This window comes from Heterocephalus glaber, unplaced genomic scaffold, assembly GCF_053883595.1.
Source record: "Heterocephalus glaber isolate CG9 unplaced genomic scaffold, H.glaber_assembly_v1.0 deba00001465, whole genome shotgun sequence".
NCBI classification, from domain to species: domain Eukaryota; kingdom Metazoa; phylum Chordata; class Mammalia; order Rodentia; family Bathyergidae; genus Heterocephalus; species Heterocephalus glaber.
Window position 1 is genome coordinate 18,700,245 of NW_028258312.1, and position 13,220 is coordinate 18,713,464.

General features: G+C 34.8%; 2 protein-coding genes across 6 annotated transcripts in view; one reads left to right on the forward strand and one right to left on the reverse strand.

The window, feature by feature from the left end:
- Window positions 1-13,220, forward strand: part of Skic3 (SKI3 subunit of superkiller complex) — an 86,892-nt gene that overhangs the window by 30,594 nt on the left and 43,078 nt on the right. For all 5 annotated transcript variants that reach the window (XR_015438963.1, XM_004841691.4, XM_004841693.4 and 2 more), the window contains 9 exons: window positions 2,167-2,269; window positions 5,832-6,008; window positions 6,142-6,286; window positions 6,453-6,531; window positions 6,624-6,685; window positions 6,800-6,856; window positions 8,337-8,405; window positions 9,545-9,619; window positions 10,307-10,448. Coding sequence is in view for 4 of the 5 variants with exons in the window: in XM_004841691.4 (XP_004841748.2) it covers window positions 2,167-2,269; window positions 5,832-6,008; window positions 6,142-6,286; window positions 6,453-6,531; window positions 6,624-6,685; window positions 6,800-6,856; window positions 8,337-8,405; window positions 9,545-9,619; window positions 10,307-10,448 (909 nt within the window). In the remaining variant the exon portion in view is untranslated. The remainder of the gene's footprint in view (window positions 1-2,166; window positions 2,270-5,831; window positions 6,009-6,141; window positions 6,287-6,452; window positions 6,532-6,623; window positions 6,686-6,799; window positions 6,857-8,336; window positions 8,406-9,544; window positions 9,620-10,306; window positions 10,449-13,220) is intronic.
- Window positions 2,385-13,220, reverse strand: part of Fam81b (family with sequence similarity 81 member B) — a 127,327-nt gene continuing 116,491 nt past the window's right edge. The window contains exon 9 of the mRNA XM_087180957.1: window positions 2,385-2,485. Coding sequence (XP_087037083.1) covers window positions 2,400-2,485 — 86 coding nt within the window. The 3' untranslated portion in view covers window positions 2,385-2,399. The remainder of the gene's footprint in view (window positions 2,486-13,220) is intronic.

The window sequence follows — 13,220 nt, forward strand, 5'->3', positions numbered from 1 at the left end:
AGCTTATACATATTTAGATATAAAAAGGTCAACTTTTATTTCCCAACAGTTTATAAATAGTAACATGATAGAGATTCACTTTTAGACAAGTGTGACAGAAACTATTTGGAGTTAAAAAAGGATCTCTAAAACAAGTTTTTCTATTCTTATATTTTGATAATTAATTTGTTATCTCCCTAGAATATCTTAATACCTTTTAATTATTTTGTGAGTTATAAAAACTCATTTAAATTTTTTTTTAAACTTTGGAAGCAACTTGTTTTGTAATTCTCAATTAATTTCAGTTCCATCATACATACCTATTTCTTAAATTATTATTATTTTTTTAACTGTATATCCTTTTACTGGTACATTTTGGGTATACAGTATAATGACATTCATCATTGGAAATTTATACCTTTACGTAATCTCTCTTGGTTCTTATTTTTCCCCCTTCCCTTGCCCTTCCTTCAACCCCTCCATCCCTCCCTATTTATAAAGACTTTGTTTCCATTCTTTAATTTTCTCATATTCCATTCCCTTCTTCCCTTTCCCTACCCCTCCCACTCCCCCTTACCCTTTGCCCCTTTTCTTCCTATTTTGCATTATCTATTATACCTTTTATTCCTTATTTACACTCTCATTTTCTCACACTAGAGAAACTATTTGGTATTTACACACGTGTGTCCTATTTATTTCACTTAAGAGTATTGCCTCAATGTGCATCCATTTAGCAATAAATGTCTCTAATTTCTCATTTTTTATGTCTGAGTAGTACTCCATTTTATTTAAAAAACCACATTTTCTTGATCCAGTCTCCAATTGATGGGCATTTGGGCTGCTTCCAAGTTTTAGTTATTACAAACTGAGCTGCTATGTACATGGGTGCACATATATCACTGTGGTATGATTCTTTTAATTCTTTGGGGAAGATACCCAGCAGGGGAATAGCTGTGTCAAATGGGACTTCCAGTCTTAGTTCTTTGAGGTATCTCCATACTGATTTCCACAGTGCTTGCACCAGTCTACACTCCCACCAGCAGTGGAGCAGGGTTCCTCTTTCCCCACAGCCCTGCCAGCATTTGTTATTGGTTAATTTCATGATAGCAGCCATTCTTTCTGGAGTGAGGTGGAATCTCAGTGTTGTTTTCATTTGCGTCTCTTGAATGACCAGTGATGTTGAACAGTTTTTCATATGTTTATTTGCCATTTCTACTTCTTTGTGTGAGAAATGTCTGTTCATTTCAGTTGCCCATTTTTGGATTGGGTCTTTAAATTTGGGAGATCTGATTTGTTTAAGTTCTTTATAGATTCGAGATAGTAGAGCTTTGTCTGAGGGACTGCTGGTGAAAATTTTTTCCCACATTGTGGGTTATCTCTTCACACTACTGGTGGTTTCTCTCGCTGTGCAGAAGCTTTGTTTATCCCCCTTGTTGATTGTTTGTGCTAGTTCACGGGCAACTGAGGTTTTATTCATAAAATCTTTTCCTACACCAATGACTTCAAGAGTTCTACCTAACCTCTCTTCTTATATTATTTTTGGATATAAAAGGAAAATCACAGTCATCTACATATAATCTAAAATTTTTATGAAAATATCTTATAATTTTAAAAAAGCCTGAAGCCCATTGTATATACTTTCCTCCATTTCCTTGTCCTTTTTAAGTAAACAGTTGAGGTTGGTTTTGAGTAACATATAATTTAGGGCTTGAAATCTAGCTCTTGCTCTCTTTTTAAGTTTGTAAAACCTTTCCTCAAAAGATGTACTCAGATTTATAAAATGTTTACTAGGCACTTTAAGAAATCACTGTTTCATTTCATTCTTACAGTTCAGTTTGCTGTACAGATTTTAATATAAAAGATTAAATCATGTTTCACAACAGTCATGTGATTAAGAGTGACATTTAGATTTGTCCCCATTTTCAAAGCTGAAGTATTAAGAGGTTTGTAACCTTCCCAAAGTCCAGGAAATTCTTAGATTTTACAGGTAATTTTAGTGCATGTTTACTCCAATAGAACCCTGACATTTCAATTTCTTGCTAAATGTATTCAAGATCATTTTATAAAATACTACAACTTTTATTTACTGGAAAGTGACTTTAAAAGAATAACAATATGTTTATTTGAAGTTATTTTAAGTGTTTATTTTTTGTATTTTAATTAGTCTACAAATTTATCTGATTTTAGGTTTGGGTGAATGCTATCTTTTGATGGCAAAAGCAGCTTTAGTTGATTATCTTGACGGGAGAGCTATAGACTACACAGAAAAAGCACTGGAATATTTTACTTGGTTAGTATTACTGTTTTATTTATTATGTTTATTTTTCTTAGTATTATAATAAAGCCAAATTTAGGAAATAATTTTGTCTATTGTGTTAGTTATTCAGAATGTGAAGTATAATTAATAACAGACTCACCAATTAATTCTGTAACATATGTTGTATTAATTTTGCATTGTTGAAAAGATGCAATTTCTTTGTTCTTTGTGGAAGCTGGCTCGCTGGACCTAGGAAGAAGAGGACAGAAGTAATCTACTAGTGGAGCAACAGCTCCAGCACCATGTACAGGGCTGATGAAAAAATACTACAGTGAATGTTTAAATTTAAAATATGCATTAAAATAAAACACATTGACATCAGACTCTTCAAAATGTTCCCCCTTAATCTTGAACACACTTTTCTCATCATTCTTGCCATTTTCTGAAGTAGATCTCGAAGTCCTCTTTTGGGGGTGTCTTTATGGGATTTCATAAAAAATATGGTGAATGTACAGCTGTGCCATCCAATGAAAAGGTAGGGTTGTAAAAATATTATGGTGTGTCCTTATTCACTGAACCTGGCACTGTGCAACTTCTGGCTCTTCACCAAAGTCAAAGCAGCCACAAAAACTAAACATTTGAATGGATTCATGACATCAAGGCAGCCACACTCATGAAAGAGGACTTCCAGAAACTTGCCACTTGTTTCTGAAAGTGCCAAAGAAGGGTGAGATATGTGTGTCTGAAGTGAGGGAGAGCACCTTGAGTGGAATTAATGGCAATGTGTCCTTTAATAATTATTTAAAAATTTGAATGCACACTGTATTTTGGGATCACACCTCCTATTAGTGTTCTCATTCATGAGACCTGGAAGTGGGAGTGTCTCTAATTGGAACCGAATGGTTACATGGGGCTGCAGGTGCACAGTGTGACTTCCATGGAGTGTACAGGACTGTTTTAGGCCGCTGGTAGGCCTGAAGGAAAGGGAAATAAGCAGCCAAATTATTCATGAAGAGAATCTGTAAGAAAAAAATGGTGTGTCTAGTAAGAAAGGGATCAGTAAAATTTGAGTAAATCTGATATCTTATAGAAGCGTAAATTGACTAATTCATTAATGTAAGTTCATTAGAAATGTTACCAGTGCAGATGACTTTCAAAAGCCCACCAGCTATGCTGGGTGCAGTGGTACACTTCTGCAATCGCAGCTACTCAGAAGCCTGAGGATGGAGGACTACAAGTTTGAAGCCAGCTTGGATAACTTAGCGAGATTCTGTCTCAAAATAAAATAAAAATGGGCTGAGAATTTAGCTCAGTGTTAGAGCACTTGCCTAACATACACAGTGCCCAGCATGCCCAATAACTTGGGTTCAGTTGCCAATACTGAAAAAAAAATTGTCTCAGAAATTAAGTCCAGAAGTTAGACATCCAGCGGACCTTCAAGTTATGACCTGCCTGACATATGAACAACTTTCAAAGTCTTGAGTTACGACCTGAATGCTAGCTACTTGTGACTCTTGATGGTCTCAGATACACATTTAACCCTTAAAGAGTTCTGGAAGGAACAATACAACATCCTTTCCTGTGAGGTTAACTGAGAAATCCTGGGCTAGTGTCTCTCTAAGGGCACAGATCTGTCTGTATACGAGAGAGACTTTGAAGTAGAGGAGCCTGAGCCTTCAGCTGACCAACTTGAGTTACAACCAGCCCTTGAGAACAGATTGCGTTTGTAAAGATCCACTGTACATTTAAAGTGTTTTGCTCTTGAAACATCGCTTTGTTTTCCCTTCCTTCCTTTTGCAAGTTGCCATCACTTGCTTCCTATTTATTTGGTACCCTGCTTTCTCTTTCACAGATTTTTCTTGCTGCTTTTCAGTTTTCAGATAGGTCTCCCCAGTCTGGGAATCATGGTGCACACCTGTGTTCCCAGCACTCTGGAAGGCTGAGACGGGAGGATCCAAAGTTTAACCCCCCCCACCTGAGCAATTTAGCAACTTCACAAGACCCTGTCTCAAATAAATAAATAAATAAATAAATGAATGAATGAATGAATGAATGAATGCGCGGGGGGTGTAGCTCAGTGCGAAGGTCCTGTTTTCAATCCTTAGTGCTGCCCCCATGTGTATGTATATGTGTGTGTGCATATATATATGTGCACACACATATCTATTTATAAATATTCATACATATATGTTTTCTCAAAGAGGAAGTTTATTGTGCAGTGAGCATGCCTTGTTTGAGCTGATATTAAAGAGTAAATGTGAACCTTTGAGTGAATATTTTAGCTATAAGAACTGCCTCCCTGAGAGTAGGAAGTTTTATTCTGGATAACATATAGCAGTCATCCAGTTAGGTATGTAGAATATAAAATGCTCAGAAATTATAATCTTCAAATTTATACTTAATTCTAGACGTAAAGGAGTTTATACTATAATTATTATTATTATTTTTTTTTTGGTACTGGGGATCGAACTCGGGTCCTTGCGGTTGCACAGCAGGCTGCAAAACCACTGAGCTAAATCCCCAGCCCCACTATAATTATTTTTAAGGGTAATACAATTATTTTACTATAGAGCTGTTTTGTTTCGTTAAACTTAAAAGAATAGAGTTTCAATTGTTAACAGTTACCTCCTTATTTTTTTTCTCCTTTCATGTTGTCAATTTTAGAAACTTTGCTAGAATATTTAAAGTATCTTGAAATAGTGCTATTCTTCCTTCTTTCACAGTGCTTTTTCAGTCGTGATTGAAATAATTAATATTTTTCAGGAAGATATTAGAACAGTTTTTGGCTGGACTCCTTACATAGAAAAGGTTATGAAAAATGTTCAGATCTGCTTGTCCATCTGCCTGTGACATAGCAGTTTATGATAACTGATTATAGAGGCGTAGCTTATATGAAATTGCTGTTTTACTTATAAGAGCTTGAGAAAAATGAAGATAACTATATAACTCTTGATTTTTCTCATTCTAGAAGGAAGTGTCGTCCATCTTTGTAATTAATATTTGTATTCACTTTTTGACCTTGTCTATTCAGTATGTGTTTACTTCTGTAAATGTGGGTCTTAACATGTTTCGGTTTTTATTTTTGGTATCAGAATGAGTCTCAATATATTTGATACATTATTTATTTTGAGGGAAGGTCTAAAAGCAGAAACCTACATTTATAATTGTCAAATATATACTAGGTACTTCACTGCCTTGTTGGTTGCTTAAACAAAGAAAAAGAGCATTGAAAGTAAATTGATCCTGGAAAATTTTTTGATTAGTTATTTGATTTCTGCTACTTTTTAATAAAAATGGTGAAGAGTACTAAAAGCTGCAAAATTTCTTGCACGTCCAAAAAAACTACAAAATTTCTGGCATATAAAATAATTCTCCCCTTTCCCACCCTTTTTTTTTTTTCTTGTCTTCCTATTAGGCAGGCAATAGGATGTAATTCAGTAGGAGCAGGTTAGTAAAGCATTGCTAGAGCTTAATTAAGGAAGTATGCTTAAGACTGCATGTACAATTTTTGTTTTAATTGTAAGTACTAATAAGAGGGATAAACTGCATACTTTGGGGAAATGATTTGTAAGAATTATGCTATTTGTTCTTTCAGGGCTCTGCAGCATCGAGCTGATGTGTCCTGCCTTTGGAAGCTAGTTGGGGACGCTTGCACCAGTCTCTATGCTGTTTCTCCGACTAAAGTGAATATTAATGTTTTAGGTGTCCTTCTAGGTCAGAAAGAAGGGAAACAAGCGTTAAAGAAAAACGAGCTGCTCCATCTTGGAGGAAGGTAATTTATAAAGATTACTGGTTAATCACATTCAAATTGAATTCAAATTCAGTTGAAATTCAAATTGAATCCTAATTCAAATTGAATTAAGACATTATAACAAAACATGACATTCACTTTCCTTTTTCCTCAGGTGTTATGGTCGTGCATTAAAACTGATGTCCACTTCCAATACGTGGTGTGATCTTGGAATTAATTATTATCGCCAAGCACAACAATTAGCAGAAACAGGCAGCAACACGAGTGATCTTAAAGAGCTACTAGAGAAATCTTTGCATGTATGATTTTGAGAAAATTTTTATAAACTTAAAAAAAAAACCTAAGTGCTTTTTTGGAAAGATTTTTAAAATAAATTCTAGCATTTTCACATAAACTCATATTTATCTTGATATAAATGCTGATATTCCAAGAAATGAAAATTAATCTCATTTAATTTTCTTTCAGTGTCTGAAAAAGGCAGTGAGACTTGACAGTCATAATCACTTATACTGGAATGCTCTTGGAGTGGTTGCATGTTACAGTGGTGAGTACTTAGTAGTGCTTACTTCAGTATTTTTAGAAGATTACTGTTTTCAGGTAATGAGGTACAGTCATGTCAAATTCTGTATGTTACAGGTATTAGAAATTACGCCCTTGCTCAGCACTGTTTCATCAAATCAATCCAGTCAGAACAAATTGTGAGTACCTCTGTGTCATATATGAAAAAGAACTTCAGCATGCAGTGTTACAGATTTTCTGAGTCTTCCAAGTAGATAAGAGGTGTAATTTTCAAAATATATGTTATTTTCTAGAATGCTGTTGCATGGACCAACTTGGGAGTGTTGTACCTTGCAAATGAAAACATTGAGGTAAACATTGTCAGTTTTGTCTTATTAAAGATAAAAGGAACATTTTCTATCTTCTATTGCTTCATAATAGCTTAACTTTTTGTGGAAGAAAACTTTGGACATTGTTAGCTACTCAATATACTATCAGATATGCTAGTTAATTCATTATATTCAATTCATTATGTTGAGGAATGAGTATGTAAGATTTATCTTTCCTTCCGTGACTCTCAAGAAACTTCTGAGAAACTTATTTTATATATCTATGATTTTAGAGACTAAAAAACAGTTCTATTATGAATTATTCGGGTGTTTTTCTTTTTTCACATGCAACAGAAATCCTTTGTAGAGTGTGTTGGGGATGGGGTGGGTGGAGGTAAGGGAGATGATTATTCTCTAGCAGCTGAAATTTAACCTTTACCTGTGGTATTTAGGTTTTGGCTTTAGTGAGTAGTAATCCCTTTAAATACCAGAATGTATTTTGTGATAGTTGAGCAGTTATACATTAGAGAAATGGAACTTAAAGGACTGGGAAACATGTTCACAGGTCAGGTTTGGGAGTTTTCACAGAACTGTAGACAATACCGCAATCTGCACTGTTATGTGTTTCAGCCAATATACTGAATCTCATCCTTGTAAAAAAGCTTCCATATTGCTCTGAGGAACACATACATTAACTCATTCACTGCAAATAAGACTCATTTTTAAAGATTGTAAATAGATTGAAAGACTATTAACTGGGATTTTAAAATATGTGACATAATGTCAGACCATGTACTTGTCTGGCACAAGACCCTAGGTTTAATATCCTGTACCACAAAAAAAATAAGTGAACATATTTTTTAAAAGTTTAAGTCAAGCAATGAATTAGGTAATATAGCATGAATATAAATTTACTGTAGCATGGCACAGTTGTTGCTCTTGAGCTTACTTTTTTTTTATAGGACAAACAACTTTCTCTCCTGCCACACAAGAGATAATTGAGAAAACAGTGTAAAGCTGTGACAATAGGTTATTTTTTGTAGCATGCAAGTTAATGATCCTAATGAGCTATCGTCAAAATTTCTTGACTGCCTAATGCAGAGTTGTGTTGTTGACTACTCTCTAGTAACGTCTCAGACTTTATTAGTTATGAGTTCTTGCCCTTTCAACTAAGTTCAAAGAGAAGGGAATAGATTCAGCTTACTCAGTCATTTCCTCCAAGTATCTAGCTAGCAGATGTAGATATGATTGGTTAAAGGTTGTGCAGATTATGAGGTAAACACTTAATATTGTTTTTGTCCTGGGGACCAGAACTTCTAACCTGTAGAGAAACCTGTTGCATCCAGGATTGTTCTAAGACTGTAGCTAAAAAACAGCATTAATCATTGCTAGTTGTGCTTAAAGTTTAAGGTTAATATGTATCTGTGATATGTTTGACTTTTCTTACTCTTCTTATTTTATGCTATTCACATACTGTTTATAAAATTACTCAATGTGATATTTTCTTGCCTTTTTTTCCTAGCAAGCTCATGAAGCTTTCAAAATGGCTCAGTCCCTTGATCCATCTTATTTAATGTGCTGGATTGGACAAGTAAGATATATAACAGTTATTAATATAAACATAAATAACCTACCTAGTCATATAAATAACAATGATAACAATAATGATGACAGGTGGCATTTGAGGACTTGCTGTGTGTCAGTCATTGTGCTCTTTGTATGCATTACAGTATTTCCTTTAAGATGTGGCTTTGGTATATTCTTTTTATAAAGGTAGAACTGGAGCTTAGAGATCCTATGTATTGTCACTTAAGGTGACACAGGTTGTAATGAACTTTTGGATACCATTAGGCTGTCATTACTGCACTTAAAAAATAGGCTTTGTTTAACTCACATTTACAAAAAACACATTTACAAAGATCATTTTGATTATTGTTTTCTTATTTTCTGAAAATCTTCATGTTTGATTTGGCACTTTTGAGTATTTTTTCCTTCTCCAAGTTTAGATTTTTGTATTGCCAAATAGGAAGCAAGATAGTTGCTTGCTAGTCTGAGTCTGTCACTGACTGATTATTTTACTTTAACATATCACCTCTCTGGATTTTAATTTTCTCACCTAAAAAAGCAGGTCCTTTGCCTGAGTGTCCTTCAGTGTCTTACCTGACTGAGAAATTGTGATGAATTAGTAAGCAGTTGATTGTTTTGGTTTAAGGAAGAATAGGAACATTACCCATATCAGGAAGTCATTAGTCCAGGATTATTTACCTTTATTTTGTCTCTTTAGTCTATTCTAGTTAGTTGGTGGAACAAGCTGAGAGAGAAAGGAAACTCCTGTTCCCATTAACTGTGGTAGTCGCTGGGAGCAGTGGTTACTGTGCTAACCTCTGGGTTAGCTGCTGCACCCTGGAAAACCAAGAATTTGCATTTCTGCTGCTCCAGATTATGACGATGAACCTGGTCAGTCCATGGACCACATTTAGCAGTACTGCTCTAGTCAGTAGCTCTTAGTTACTTAACAGAATATATTTTTACTTTGAAAATATCTTTGTTCTTAAAAATAATTAATTTCAAGTGGTGACTGATAGGTTTAATTAAAATGGTAATAATAGACTGAAGCGTAAATTAACTTTGATTTTAAGCCCAGCTAGTAAACCTTTCGTTCTTCTAAATTCATTTATTATCACCGTCATTATGATTTAAACACATTAAGACACCATTTTCCTTTTATAGGCTCTTATTGCAGAGACAGTTGGAAGTTACGACACTATGGATCTCTTCAGACACACTACAGAACTCTGCATGCATGTAAGAATTGGAACATTCTTCTTACGGATATGTTAATAAAGTATTATTCTTGTTAAAAATGGGCTGGGGAGTTAGCTCAGTGGTTTCGCCGCCTGCTGCGCAAGTGCAAGGACCCGAGTTCACTCCCCGGTACCAAAAAAAAAAAAAAAAGAATAGATAGTGGTAGAGGATGTTAGTGACAACAGTTGTTCCTTTTTATTCTTTCTTAAAAACATACACTTTTTAATTAAAGATTTCAGTTTTCATCTTACCATCCTTCAAAAGCTGGTGAGGAAATGACATTGAAATTTAATAGACGTAGTAGCAGTTGAGTAAAAGAGAAACTAAGATACCAGGGGAAAAATGGAGTTAGGGACTAGAATTGGTTGACATTTTAGACTCTTTAAGAAAATACTTTAGAATTCATTAGTCTAGTTTGATGTAGGGGAAAGGTGCCAAGAAGGGAAAAGGCAGCCCGGTGGCGAGGCTGTGTTTCTGCACCTTATTCCCTCTGACTCTTCCACTTAGGCCTAGGGCAAGTGGGTGAAGTATGTTCTTAGCTAGGCTTCTTCATGGTGACTTTACATTTAAAAACATTTAAATGTAAACAGTTGACTTAAAGAAGACTTGGGAGTGATATTTATGGTATCAAAGTATGCTGTTTTATTTCTTAATTGGTGTTCACTCATTAACCTTGGCTTGTTACAGACTGAGGGAGCAATAGGTTATGCGTATTGGGTCTGCACGACTTTGCAAGATAAAAGCAACAGAGGCACAGAGCTGTACCAGTACAATATCCTCCAGATGAACGCTGTCCCAGCAGCACAGGTTGTTCTCTGTAAATACGTGGGTAAGGATTCTTACACAATGGCCACATTTTTTTTTTTTCCCCATTAAGTTTATTGGTACATTTTCGGTATAAAATGTAGTTACATTCATCATTGGGATCTTGTACCTTTACATGAGTATCTTGATTCTTATTTTTTTCCCCTTCCCTTGCCCTCCCTTCAGCCCCTCTACCCTTCCCTATTTGCAAAGACCTTGTTTCCATTTTTTTTCCACTTTTCATATTTTTTCCTTTCCCTTTTTTCCCTTCCCCTACCCGTCCCAATTCCCCTGCTCTTTTAGACCTTTTCTTCCTGTTACACAATATCAGTTATACACTTTTTAAATTACATTATTAAGATCTAGGAGACATTACCACAGATTTTACAGAATTTAAAAGGATATAGAAAGCATATTACAAAAATCTTTTTTGAAATAAATTTGACAACTTCTAAGAAGTAACTTAGAAGACAAATTAATGAAACTAACTCTGGAGGAAATATAAAATTTGAATAGCACCTATTAGAGAAAGTATATTCCTAGCTTGAAAACCTACCTATATGACAACAGCAGGCTCATAAACATTTTAACTGATAAATTATATCAAACAATTAAAGCAGAAAAAAGAAGAAACACTTCTCCCCTCAATTTAGGAACTCAACATTGTGCTAATCCTAAAACTGGATAAAGATAGTAGAAGAAAAAAGTATGAACATAGAAAGAAATTTGTTCAACAAAACAAACTATTAGAAGTCAGATCTGGCAGTATATAGAAAGTGGTTTTGTTATAGGGATGGCAGTGTTGGTTCAGCATTGGAAGATCCACCTCTAAAAGTCATCATTTTAACAGAGGAAAGGAAAAAGCCATATGATCCTGTCACTAGTTGGAGAAAGAGTATTGGACTAAATTCTACAGCTGTTCATGGTAAAAGCTATCAGGAGACTAGAAGAAGAACAGAACCTTCTCAACAGATTAAAGACATGTACTGCATACTTCCAGCGAGAATGCCTTGTATGAATGAAGAAGATACAATGCTTTCTCCTAAAGATGGGGAACAAGGGTAGATATGCTTACTCTTTATCTGTCCATTAAACTTTGAAACCTAGTCCCCACCAAAATAGTCTGGCAATAAAATGACACAACTAGAATAGGATTGGCATGGCAGAAGCAAAATCTTTATATGTAGATGAAATGATCATCTACAGAGAAAATACTAAGAAATCTCTAGGAGCCCCTAGAACTTGTACTTGAATTTAGCAGGATTAGAAAACACAAGGCATATATAAAAATTCAGGTCTGTGTATACTTGCTATAAATGAAGAACTGGATATTGAAATTTAAAAGTTATGTAGGAGTACAAAGGACCCAGAAAAGCCAAAAACAAAAACAGTGTTGGAAGACGTTTAGCACCCAATTTTAAGACTTCTTCTAAAGCTACAGTAATCAAGGCAGTGTTGGTGTAAGCAAAGAAATATAGATCATTTGAATAAAACAGAGAATCTAGAAATAGAACCACACATATATGGGCCACGGAGTTTTGAAAGATTATTTAACATTAGCATTTTATAGAATATAAACTCAATTCAAGAGCTGAGGAAGAGACAGTGTCTTCAGCAAACAGGACTAGAACACCTGGTATCCATATATAAAAAATTAACCTCAACCCTTTTTTTCCATACATGAAAATAACTTGAAGGGATCTATGAATCTAAATAAGAAAGCCTAAAAGTATACAACTTTAAGAAGAAATTATAAGGGAAAATATTTATGAATTCAGGACAGGCAAGAACTACCTAGGATACAAGAAACATGATGTATAAAAGAAAAAAATTGATAAATGGGATTCCATCAAAATTTAGAACTTTAAATGACATCATTAAAATGAAAAGTATTCCTTAAACAGACCATATTTACAATGCATATAACCTGTGAGCAGAATATATGAAGAATTCTTAGAGCTCATTCATAGACAACCCAATTAAAACGTAGACATAAGAAGATGGTAAATAGCCAGTATAGCACAAGGAATGGTGTGCAACTCTAGAATCAGAAAAATACTAATCAGTACAATAACAACATTAAATTATACACTCATTAGGGAGATGAAGTCAAAAGTTTTAAGCCTTGTCATGACATTTTCTCTTTGTTGGATTCTCCCCCTTTGCGTTTAATTTGTCATGCCCAGTGGATTCATTCTACTGGGTTTCCTGGGATTGTGATCCTCATTGTCTTTTCCTAGGGTATTGTCTAAAATTTTTTAGAGTGCCGGTTTGGTATTCATGAAGTTCCTGAGGTGCTTTTTGTCATCAAAGTATCTTATTTCTCCATCCATTTTGAAAGATAGTTTTGCAGGGTACATCAATCTGGGTTGGAGGCTGTTTTCCTTTAGGGCTTGAAATACGTCACTCCAAGCTGTTCTTGCCTTGATGGTTTGCATTGAGAAGTCTGCTGTGATTCTGATGGGCTTTCCTTTGTATGTGATTTGTTTCTTTTCTCTCACTGCTTGTAGAATTTTATTCTTCTGTTGGATTTCTGGAATCCTAACTATTATATGCCTATGTGTAGATTTTTTTTGATTTAAGGCTAGCTGGAGTCCTATATGCCTCACTTATCTGTATGTCAAGTTCTTTTCCCCTCCTTGGGAAATTTTCTGCCATCACTTCTGTGAAGAGTTTTTTTATGTTATCTGAACTCTTTCCTCTGTCTTCATTGACTCCAATCAGTCTTACGTTATTCTTCTTTGCATTGTCTAGCAGCTGTTGGATTGATTTCTCATGTCCTTTACAATTTTAAAGC